Source organism: Chanodichthys erythropterus, chromosome 24 (assembly GCF_024489055.1).
Source record: "Chanodichthys erythropterus isolate Z2021 chromosome 24, ASM2448905v1, whole genome shotgun sequence".
NCBI lineage: Eukaryota > Metazoa > Chordata > Actinopteri > Cypriniformes > Xenocyprididae > Chanodichthys > Chanodichthys erythropterus.
The window spans coordinates 9,549,472-9,561,699 of record NC_090244.1 but is presented as its reverse complement, the minus strand read 5'-3'; the positions used below and the strand labels follow the sequence as shown (position 1 = coordinate 9,561,699).

The window sequence follows — 12,228 nt, the reverse complement described above, 5'->3', positions numbered from 1 at the left end:
ATTTGCAGAGTGTTTCTTATATAACAGGGAGGGCAGTTGTGCTGCATATGGGATCAAATATGACAATACTTCTTGGTGTTCAAAAAATATGCTAATACGTTTTGATGAATGGTGTTACAGTCCCAGATATCACCTTAGGGCCTCATCCTTGCTTCAGTTCTGGCTGGGTCCCTGGCCCAAAACTAGCCCACACACTGAAAATGGACACAAAAAAGTATCCTCCGACCCAGATATGGCCCACACCCTGTATAATGACTGTTATTTTTTAATATTGCCCAGATCTGGGTGGCACACTGAAAACTTAAATTGTTTAATGTGACCCAGTTCTGGCCCAGCCACTGTAAGACAGATCTGGCTGAAAGATGTCATGATCCTCGGGCCAGATGTGGCCCAGAAACCATTTAAAAAGATGAAGGGATTTTAATTATAAAATTAACAAATACACTTTAATATAAACATGTATTAACAATGAACAAATACACTACAATATACATTAAAATCTGGCTCATTTGGGGGACCAGTCCTCTGGCCAAATGAACAAACATGGTGTGGTTATGATTCCAGGCTACATCACAAGTAAGACTGTGGATTGATATCATTTAGAGTATTTCATTCAGCTCCTTCTGCTTGAAAATTGGGATAGATCATGCTAGCATGTGATGGGAGGGGAACTGAAGCTGGCCTTCGTGTCTTTGCTGAGGATCTGTGGCGATGGCTGTTGTGTCAACGAGGTCTTCATAGGCAGTTTGTCTCTAGGGCTCGTCTAGTTGTCATAGTCTTCGCTGATATTCAGGGCTGCATTATGGTCATCTTAGGATAAACTTATTATTACAATAATAATTAATGTATGCGTAATTCTTAAATCAGTGAGTTTTGCATATGTTACCTCTTTTCTTTGCTGCTGGCTCTAGTGCTTAGAGGGTATGCACGTGACGTCACAGTCGACCGTTACGAAGGACTGAGCAGCAGCATTGGTTTTCAGCGTGAATGCCGCGAAAAACACACAAAACACATCCAAAACGGGAAAGAGCTTTGCGACTGACTGTACAGATAGCTTTGACACAAAATCTGAGGTATATTTTTACAGACTGCTGAAAGCTACAGAAAAAAAGAAGCAAATTTGGATCACTGCAATTCAAACAGCTGGACTCCAGCAGAGAAACATGGATTTGCAGTTATCATTTTGTGTCAAAATGTTGGATTTTGGGGTAAAATCATACCCTATATATTGTATTGTTATATATTGTGTTGACAACTCATCAATTAAATATTTTCCATCTTATAATCTGCATAATTGGGAGTTTTTAAATGAACACTGACAAAAACTATACAAGTTTTAGGGCTAGACGATATGACGAAATATATAACATTGATATAAGTGATCACTCCGATTTAGACCTACCTATATTGTAGTTATATAAAGCGTTCACAGGCAGATTTGCTTTATGTGTTTCCCCGGCGTTGAAATCAGGTACATATAAGTGTCAGGAAACACGATGGCTGCATGTCAATATCCATGGATTAGGTTTCTTTGACATGTCATAAAGAACACTTTCGAGCCCAACCTTTAGTGTTTACTCGGGTTTTCACAGTTACCCCTATTAAATCCAGTCACGCAGCAGGTTCTTTTGCCACTCAGTCCAGCTGAGGGAGCGCGTTCCGGCGGGAAAGTGACGTCTATGCATACCCTCTATACCTTAAAGGGTTAGTTCACCCAAAAATGAAATTTCTGTCATGAATTACTCTCCCTCGTGTCGTTCCACACCTGTAAGACCTTCGTTCATTTTCAGAACACAAATTAAAATGTAAAAAAAAAAAAAGTGAGGTGAGGCTTGCATTGACAGCAAGATAATTAACACTTTCAAATGCCCAGAAAAATACTAAAGACGTATTTAAAACAGTTCATGTGACTACAGTGGTTCAACTTTAATGTCATGAAGCAACTTGAATTTTTTTGTATGCCAAAAAAAAAAAAAATAAAAAAAAAAAATAACGACTTTATTCAACAATATTTAGTGATGGGTGCTTTCGAAACGCTTTACAAATCTTTTGTTTTGAATCAGTGGAGCGTGAAAGTCATGTGATTTCAGAGGCTTCCTTACGTCATAAGTGTTTTGAAATTTCAATGGTTCACCACTGGGGCCTGACTTTAGCATGCTGATGTAACTGAAAATGACTTTTCTTTTCTTATCACTGATTCTAACAGGCTCTCCCTTGCAGTTCCTTGTAACTTACATTAAAATACCCAATACATTTATTATGTATTATTATGAAGGAGAAGGACCACCATCAGAAGACACCTTTAGACATTCACTTTTATTATAAAAAGTCATTTTAATGTCCACAAAACACTCCAACTTCACATTTGTATAAATAGAGAAAACGGTTTTAATGCAGCTGGTGTACAATGTAAGATAATTTAAACAAAATAAATATAATACAATTTATTCTAGAGTAATAAAAAGCATTATAAATAATCTCTGTAAAGAAATACTACATCAGATTCCTCATTCTTCAGCAGTATCTGCTTACACGTTTCAGCCCTTAGTGATCTATGAGTCTGGTATTAAAGTGTGTACTGAATGACCTGTCTATGTCCCATTATATATTGAAGGAACGAGGCGTTCATTGACTAGACATTTACAGAACTCTGTTTCAAAGAATTGACATTGAATGAGGATCCTTTTTTTTTTTTTTTTGTCTGTTCCTTGTCTTTCTCAAATTAATTTTTTTCTTATATTTGGCTCTGGGAAAGTAATGTTTTTCTTGTAAAGGCAACCTTGCTAGGCATAAAAAAAAAAAAAAAAAAAAATATATATATATATATATATCTATTTTTAAAAGTGTTGTCAACTGACACTGTTTTTCAATGGCTGATTCTGACATGATATCCCAGAGAGCATGTCAAAATAATGCAGATTTAATATATAAATTTAATAATAATTCAAATAATGATTAAATGCAAATTAATTAAACGTTAAACACGGAATGAAAAGGAAAATTCACCAAAAATAAAAATTCTGCCATTACTTTATGAGTTTCTTTCTTTTGTTGAACACAAAAGATGATATTCTGAAGAATGTTCACTTCTTATTTCACATCTTACAAGTTATGAAGAAAGTGTAAACTGGCATTAGGACGTAGCGTAAGCTTTTTGAACTGCAAGAATTTTACACTTTTTTCTTCAGTTGAATACGGGAGGTGGTCTGGTGGAAGCTAGATATTTTACTTCATAACTTGTTAAATATGGATTTGTTATTTATTTATTTATTTTTTACACAAATGCATCATTTCACTTCAGAAGACATTTATGGATGGAGGCATTTTCTTCAGCTCATACTCGTTTGGTATCGCTTATTGCCATTATAAAGCTCAGATGCATCGGGATATTTATTAATATTTCTCAGATTGTGTTCATCAGAAAGAAAATGGTCAAATACACAGAGGATGGCTTGAGGGTGAGTAAAGCTTGGGATAATTTTCATTTGAAAGTGAACTAATCCTTCTTAACATAATGGCTTTGTTTATGCATCCAAGTCTGTAAAAAAAAGCAGCATAAAGCATCATAAAACCTGTATGCATATTTCAAAACATCTGAAGAAATGTGAGGAACAGAATGAAAGAACATTAGAAATCTTGCCTTACTTTATTATAGTCATGGTCACAATTGACTTACATTTTAAGAAAAGGGCATCTTGAACATTCTGCAATTAATTTGACTTTTTGTGATCCACAGTAGAAAGAAACTCATACAGGTTTTGAAAGACATTTCGGTGAGTAAATAATCACACAGTTTTGGTTTTTAGTTGAAGTATCATTTTATCTACCACAAAGTCAAATATTCAGAGAAAATATTTCAGAGTGGCATGCAGAGAGCTACTTGTTTTCATTATATAGCCTACTGAGTATATGAGAGGTATTCCTCCAATAGATATTCAAGTAAATGCACTTCTGAGGATCAACATATCATGGTTTGAGCTGTTTCCATTCCTCATCCTCTTTCTACTTCAGTTTTTTCTCAGTGTTATAAGAAAGGGCCCAACTCATGCTTTCTTCAAGTGGCCTTACTCAGCGTTAATTGTTTGAATATTTCACAGGGGCAAATATTCTGAGAAAGAGAGGATGTCCACCAGACATTCACATGTATAGAAAATGGTGTTTTTGCATCGTTCATATTTTAGACTTGACTTTCCCTATTGCTTAATCTCTTTACTACGGTGCCCCCAAAGGGACATGGTGAAGGAAAACAATATGAGATGGGAGGAAAAATTGTGTCAATGCTTTTGCATTTTGCAAGCAAATGTAAAGTTTCTCAGGGGAAAAGCAAAACTTTGGAAAAGCAAAAATAACTCCACTTCTCCTCAGCTGTGAAAATAATTTCTACGTAAAAACAAAACTTGCATTTGACCCTGAGAAGAAAGAAGGAAGCAGATTTCCTGTGAATACATGGTGTTGCGTCGTGTTACATGGTTTTAAAATTGCCCCCTCAGCATTTTCTTACATTCTTTCAATGCTTCGTATTATGTCACAATTGCAGCTCCTTATTGTATTGCGTATTCTGTACTCTGTATTATCTGACTGCAACAGACTGAACATTTTGCTCAAGATCGGCCTTGCTAGTCTCAAATTAAAGGTAAATTTTAAACACTGAGCATTAAACATCAAATGATGTTTTATTAACAAAGTTTGGGAGGAGCACGTGCAAATGATCTATCAATGATCTATATACATATGACATCAATGAAATGACAGGTCATTTTTTTTGTCCAAAGGCCTTAATAATAATAAAAAACAATATCCAAAGTATGACATCTAACTAGATCTCTTTGATTTAATCCAAATTAGGTTTTAATTATATTTTGCTACATATAAACGAATGTTAAAGATTTTGAAGTGTCAAAAGGTCATTCGGTTTAACCGTCCAAAGACCAATACAGCCATTTCATTTGTGATTAAAATATCCTAAAATGTAATAAATGTATATATTTTTTATTCTGGCATAATTTCATAACATCATATATCAACATAGTACAAAATGGTATTAAAATTATGTGTAGAAGTCGTTGCTTTATGTGAAAGAATGTACTGGAAAAATGAATTTCATTGATGTCATTTGGAGTAACCAATATAAAGGGACCATTTTGGATCAAGTCATGCGGTCAATATCGTGTGACAGGATGTGACATAATTCAGACGCCTGCAAAGGACATGAAGCAAGTAACTAATTCTCTTTTAATTATTTGAAAAAATTACATTTTCACTTGCTCATACGCATGTCCCAAAACATCAGGTCATTCGGTACAACCGCTATAAAACATGGAAAATGTGGTAATATTTTAAAAACTTGTACTAAATATAAAATGTTTGATTGTCATTTTGCTAGCTAGATATCGGCCTGTTAGCATTGTTTGAAAATATTGTCATGCGGTATAACCAAAAGTGTAATTCGGTAAAACACTCAAGGGTCTGAGTGTATCGCCGGCGATACCACCGCGGTTTTTTTCTTACCAGTGTGAAAGAGACTCAAAATACTCTGTCAATGTTGCACATACAATTAAGAGTTATACACCATTTTAATCTGTGGAATGTCTTCTTTCATTTGTGTACACTCAGAGTAAAAACAAAATGTTGTGTTTTTTGTAAAATAAAGAAAACTATCATGATGCGTGATCTCTCGTCTCCCTCTGAACGAAGTCCAATCTGATAGTTCTCAGAAAATGAACTGTAACTTAGTGAATACTAATCACAAAAAAATTAGACTTATGTCTAAAAAAACATTGAAATGGTTTTAAATCGTGCAAGTCAAATCGAAAACAAACATTCTGTGTTTATGTAATCTGTATGAAAAGAGAGCCATGTCAGAAGTCTGTGATTCAGCTCATTATCTGCTAATGCGGCCACGCCCACGGAGTCAGCGCTATTCAGACGCAAATTCTGAATCAATACATGCATTCATCGTCTCAATTGTGTATTTATTCTCTTGAAAAGTGTTTTGAATAGCCATAGTTAGCGATCTCTGGCCTCTGTTAGTTCGGTTAGTTCCTGGATTGCCTATTCTTCTTTAGCAGGCATTTGTGGACTAAAGGTGTACAGAGCGCCCTCCGGCTGCAAGTATGAATTGAAAATACAGTATCCAGCACTCATAGTAATGACAATAAATCCTGAATAAATATTACTCTTCTGTATAGAAAAATTGACAAACATATGAGAATCCATCAATATTTCTCCAAATGTGCATGCTTTTAAGCTAAAAGCCTATATGAAATGCCATAGAGGTAAAATAATTGTTCAGACACTTTGCATCACAGAAATACATTATATTTTAAAGAGTATAATAGAATACCATTATTTTAAATTGTAATAATATTTCACAGTATTGCTGTTTATGATGAGCTGAGACATGATCACAGAGGGTTTTTTTCACAGCCTACCTGACTGAAAGGCCTCATTAATATGCAAGTAATTTCAGGTCATTATTATGTGATTCTTTTGTTTTCTCATGTGTAAATGGCCCATTATTCATGATGCCTCCATTTGGCCTTATTTCAGTGACTTAAGTTTTTTGTTTTTTCAATAACCACGCATAAATGTTATTCCTTCAAAAACACAAACATGTACATACATGTTCCTCACATATTATTGTAGCCTAGTTTTTTCCATTAATATGTTTATGAACAACTGAAAAAAGCACAAATGTCAAGGCATGTCAAAACTTCTCCAGGGCCCCAAAAATCCTCAGACCCCTGAGGGTTAAACCGAATGACTTTTTAGTTGACAAATTTTGTCAATCTTGTAAAAAATGTCAAAAGCAGCGTTAATTAATTATATAAAAAAACACGATCTCATTGTTAACACTTAATAAAACATCAAAATTAATTACATCTTCATTGTGTTTTTTTTAACACTTTTAAAAACCATATTCGTCAATGACCCAAATACACACTCGACTCACCTAAATTCCTCAACAGTTTTCAGCATCCCTCCACCTCCCTGATTCCTCACTACTACCACAGCCAGGAATACGGGGGAGTTTGGGCCAAATCCCAAGAATCGCCTTCATTGTATTAACTCAAATATTTAATTTCAATGAACTAAAAATTTTAAGGTAACCAGGTAACTTACTTCTTAAAGTTAAAACAACAATTCTCTTTGATTCATTACAAAGTGACATCGCCAACTTCTAGCCTGGCAGCAGAATACAGCATTTTAGTTGTTTTCGCAGATCCATATGAACGGGGATAATTTTGACAATGTTTCGTCTAGTTTTCAAAGGAAAAAACTTTTCTATTTTTAGTACATTGTTGTCATGTAAACATATACCCTCAGAGTAAAAAACAATTTCCATCACATGATTGCAATAAAATGATTAATAATGAAAGGTTGACACACAGTAAACATTGTTTTTCAATGTCTTTTTAAAACATTTTCAGTCATATAAATGGTATGAGGTATTGCTTTGTCACTGTTGTTTAGAAGCAACTTGCCGATATGGATGCAGTATGTATGCAAAGTATACAGATATTTTTATATATTTACTCAGGAGGCCCAAATAAGCCCTACACAGCAAAATCCCCAGAGTTAAATCAACTTTGCTCAGAGTACATTTGGTCCCTCTCTAAATAAAGTTAAAATAACACTGAAGCAGAGTTCAATTTAGTGAGATAATTAAGCAATTAATTAATGATTGTGCATTAGTGATGAACACCTGCTGTTAACAAGCAGAATCACTGAAGAAATAAAAAACACAAGAACTAAAAGTGACTTAAGTCACAGCCTTATTAATTGCTTAATTATCTCCTTAACTTTAACTCTGCTTCAGTGTTACTTTAACACTATTTAGAGAGGGACCATATGCACTCTGAGCAGAGTTGATTTAACTCTGGGAATTTTGCTGTGTAGAGGTCTCCAGAGGTATCTTTTCAGTCTAAACCCCGGCCAAAAGAAGGTGACAGGAATGTCAACTTCATACACAAACCTAGTATATGCAAATAAGTTAAATTGCCTATCTCTTGTTTTGATACTGGTGATGGTGTTGGAAAATGTGCAGATTTACAGTACTTAACACCTAAAGTGCAGACAGGATTGTCATTACTGTGGATGAAGTCAGATATGTCTTACCAGTTTAAAGAAAGACAGTTTGTCTGTAAGTTATTTAATGAAATTCCCATTTGTGCAAAGATCATTGGCTTAATGTTGGAAGAGTCTTTTCAGATAGTTCACAACAAAAAATATGATCAGACTGGCTCGTGCTTCTGATCCCGCACGCATTATAGTGAGTAACAACTTGTAACATCAAATAAGCATTTTAGAGCCATCAGTTTAATTAAAACTCCTTGCCTCAGGCATTTTTGCTGCTTAACCAGGAACAGTGATGTGATAAACGAGAGTTTATTGTATATGAACAGTAGCCTATGTCTTTATATACGTAAATTGTGATGGTAATACGTGATGAAGCTGACCTTATGGATGCAAAATGAATTTCTGTGAATACTAAAAGCTATATTGTATCAAGATTTTATTTGTATTACCCATTTACTTTTATTTCTGACTTTTAAACAAAAATAAGATTAAATTCCATTTGGATAAAAAAAGAAAAACATCTCATTATAATCATTTATATTTTATTAAAAAGCTCCAATCACATATCACATATTTTACATTAAAAAAATCACATATCTTATTAAAAAAATATTCATATACACATGAGAAATAGTTGTCAGATATACAATATGAAATGCAGTTCAAATTGACATGTAGCTTGTTTTAGACTCTTGTTCTCTTGTCCACTATAGCAACATGTCCGCTCACCCAGGGGGTCTCTGGATCTACACAGATATCTTTCCCTTTAATCGTATGAAACCTGAGGGGAAAAGGACAACAAGATTTAGATTAAAGTGTTTCTTTAATGGAGTGTCTCACTCAGATCGACTGTAGAGTTTGAAAAGGAAATAATGTCTAAGATGACACTCACACAATAGCATGTTTGCATTTGCTGGTCCAGGAGTAAGACTTCACCTGCCTCACAGGAATCTTCACATCACTGAACTCCAAACAGCACACTGAATTTGCTGCATCAGTTGCAATGGTAGCTGAAATATGAAGACAAAAAGGCCTATCACAAATCTATATCATGCTCATGCAAAAAATAAAAGTTTTCAATTAGATCCTAAGTTGCTCTATTTTTTAAAATCACCTATTGCAACAAATGAAACTAAACTTTCCACAAAGAAATGCGAAAACTATTTATTTTATGTTAATTAAAATCAAAGAGTCCTCACCGTTTGAAGTCATCTGCAGAGAGCAGAAGATCACCAGGACCAGCAGAAACATCAGGCTTCTCATTCTTCAAGATGTTTCTTCACAATGACAGAAAGAATCTGTAGAGCTTGAAGATCTCAGATCTGACGTGTCCAGAATAATGTCTGAGCTCCTTCTTATATTCAAAGTTAGAGAGGAATTCCTTGTAAATCCATTTCTGAGTATCAATATTGTAGTATACAACTTCCTTTACCTCGTCCTTTTTCTGCTTTGTTGCTCATGTATGAAAGTGGAAGGTACTTTTCCTTTAGATTCACTGAAATGTGCTTCAGAAAATCAACACACGTCTTCCTCTTTTCAGTTCACTTTGCAATATGACAGACAACAACCCAGCCAGCACAGCATGAGTGTGGTGTGTCATCTGGGCTGTCTAACTTCTTCCATGGAGGCCCCACATGGGTTAGCCCAGATGAAATGAACACTGCTTAGTGCGCACACTACAGGCTGTTAAATGTAACACAGAAACTTGCTGGAGTTAATGAGATAATAAGATGATAACGAGCAGAATCACTGAAGGACAGAGAAACAACAAGAACTACAACTTCAGCCACAGCCTTCGATGAAATCATCTGAAGATAAAAGACATTAAATCTCTCAAGATCTGATTAAACATTTCCACAAACAGCATTACCAGCTTCACTTATTACTAACCAGACTGACTTTATTTCTGACATACATCTACAAAAGTTGTTATTGAGGTTTAGATGTTGATGATTTGAAAATAATGAAATGAAATGAAAATAATTTTGTTTTGATGTTACCGTGATCGAGGTCAGTGCTTACTTCAGTTAGGCAGTTTGACTCTTGACTGTTTTAGTGTTAATACTTTTCTGGTTGCTCTTGCTGTTTGTTATGGCAAGAAAAGCAAGAGACAATGTTAAGTAGGAATGGGTGATACCACTTATTTTGTATTTGAGACCGTTACCCATTTAACATTATATTTGAAAAACATTTTAACATTCAGTTTGCCTTAATTGCAGTTTATTAGATTATATTTTTGTTTACACATGGTGAAAATGTTTACTTGGTAAACCATGGAAAATCTACAAATAAGCCTACTATGCCTAGCTGAACTATGGTCAATGTAGTAATGGTTCATTTTCATAAGCTGCCAGTGACAGACTGTTGCACACATAAAATGAAACATTTGTATTCTGACAGAACATCAATATGAACTTTTAACGTTCAGTTTAAATAAATGTAATTGCACAATCTATAGGCAACTATTTCATTTTGTTAATTTTGAAATAACTACAAATAATAATACTATATTTTTCTGTCTTCTCTTAGGCTAAGCATTGTTCTAGGCTGCATCAATGGTTTCTTACGATACTAAAGGCTGTTTGAATGAAGTGTCAGCAGTGAGCGAACACTCTCTGTGATTGATTGGTTCGGACTTGCAGCATTTGCGTGTTCAGATGAGCAGGAAAATACTTCTACAACGAATTATTCGCTAACATATGTTATTTATCCAATTCAATACATATTGGTATTGGTATACATACATGGGTGCTTCATACAAAACTAACAGAATGCATTGCAGCATGAAGCCTGCCACCATTGTTGAGATTCATACGCTGATTCTTGATGTCTGTGTGTGATTAAAACTTACAGGAGGTTCGAAGTGGTGTTTAGTGAACAATGTGTTTTTCAAATTTTCTGAGTAAAACAGTTTTATGATTCTAGAACAGATGAAGCTCAAAGTTAAGCACATTTTGTTCATAAAAAGCTCAGTCATTAGACCAGTGAATTAAGCCACTAAATGATGATTATATTCTTAGCAGCTGACCATATTGTCTCTTGTTTTTCTTGTCTTAAAAAACAGTTAGAGCAGCCTTTTTTCGGGCTGCTGAAGCACCTGCCAGCTCCTCCCTAGCGCCGCCCATGCTCTCTACAATGGATACAGTATACAGATGCCCATTCGGTTTCTGACGTACTCCATGCGCTTGTGTCTGTCAACAACAGGATGGAAGAGTAAAAGAAAGTTCGCTTTGAAGCATCCAGTTTAAACAGCTCTTTATATACTTTATATAGCAGGGATGGACAACTCCGGTCCTGGAGGGCCAGTGTCCTGCAGAGTTTATCTCCATCCCTGATAAAAACCTTACTTGCCTATAACTTTCTACTAATCCTAAAGACCTTGATTAGCTGGTTCAGGTGTGTTTGATTAGGGTTGGAGCTAAACTCTGCTGGACACTGGCCCTCCAGGACCGGAGTTGTCCATCCCTGTTATATAGTGTCAGAAACAAGTGGACGGTTTATTTTAACCCCTTAGCATTCCTAAGGTTTATTTTGAATGGTATTTGTCCCACCCAATCACATAAGACTAAAAGTCTAATAGAGAAGCAACAGTTAAACTAAAATATGTAAATGTAATGACAAAAAAAGGGCAGGTTTTTTTTTTTATTCACATTAAAAAATAGGTGCTTCTGAGTTAAACATTCACTTTAAAATGCTATTTTTATTCAGACTAAAATGTAAATTTATCTTTTCCAACTAAAACAAGAAAGGAGGAGAGTCTCTGGAAATTAGGAGTAAGGAGATCCACGGGATGCTTTTAAGAATTCACAAGACAACATATCTATCTATCTATCTATCTATCTATCTATCTATCTATCTATCTATCTATCTATCTATCTATCTATCTATCTATCTATCTATCTATCTATCTATCTATCTATCTATCTATCTATCTATCTATCTATCTATCTATCTATCTATCTATCTATCTATCATCTACACCAGATACATAGACTTAAATACAAATTTTATTTTCAAAATGTGTGCAACAGAGGATAAAACAATACTCCATGATGATAAAAATTATAATTTATTTTTATTAAAACAACTAAATCCAATCACATAAATTATTTTGTAAATAAAATAGTTTTATATATACATCAGCACAAT

General features: G+C 34.6%; 1 protein-coding gene across 1 annotated transcript; it reads right to left on the bottom strand.

Moving 5' to 3' along the window:
- Nucleotides 1-8,638: 8,638 nt before the first annotated feature.
- Nucleotides 8,639-9,558, bottom strand: LOC137015512 (monocyte chemotactic protein 1B-like). The gene is made up of 3 exons (XM_067380528.1): nucleotides 9,279-9,558; nucleotides 8,972-9,089; nucleotides 8,639-8,860 (listed from the first exon to the last, which is right to left on the bottom strand). The coding sequence occupies exons 1-3, from the start codon at nucleotides 9,340-9,342 to the stop codon at nucleotides 8,764-8,766; spliced, it is 279 nt and encodes a 92-aa protein (XP_067236629.1). The 5' UTR covers nucleotides 9,343-9,558; the 3' UTR covers nucleotides 8,639-8,763.
- Nucleotides 9,559-12,228: the final 2,670 nt, after the last annotated feature.

What these genes read in the sequence shown, in the direction of transcription:
- LOC137015512 (XM_067380528.1), bottom strand. Translation starts at nt 9,342, where the DNA reads ATGAGAAGCCTGATGTTTCTGCTGGTCCTGGTGATCTTCTGCTCTCTG. An exon ending in TCTGCAGATGACTTCAAACG is followed by an intron (nt 9,090 to 9,278) that starts GTGAGGACTCTT and finishes TTCATATTTCAG; the next exon opens with CTACCATTGCAACTGATGCA. An exon ending in AAATGCAAACATGCTATTGT is followed by an intron (nt 8,861 to 8,971) that starts GTGAGTGTCATC and finishes TTTTCCCCTCAG; the next exon opens with GTTTCATACGATTAAAGGGA.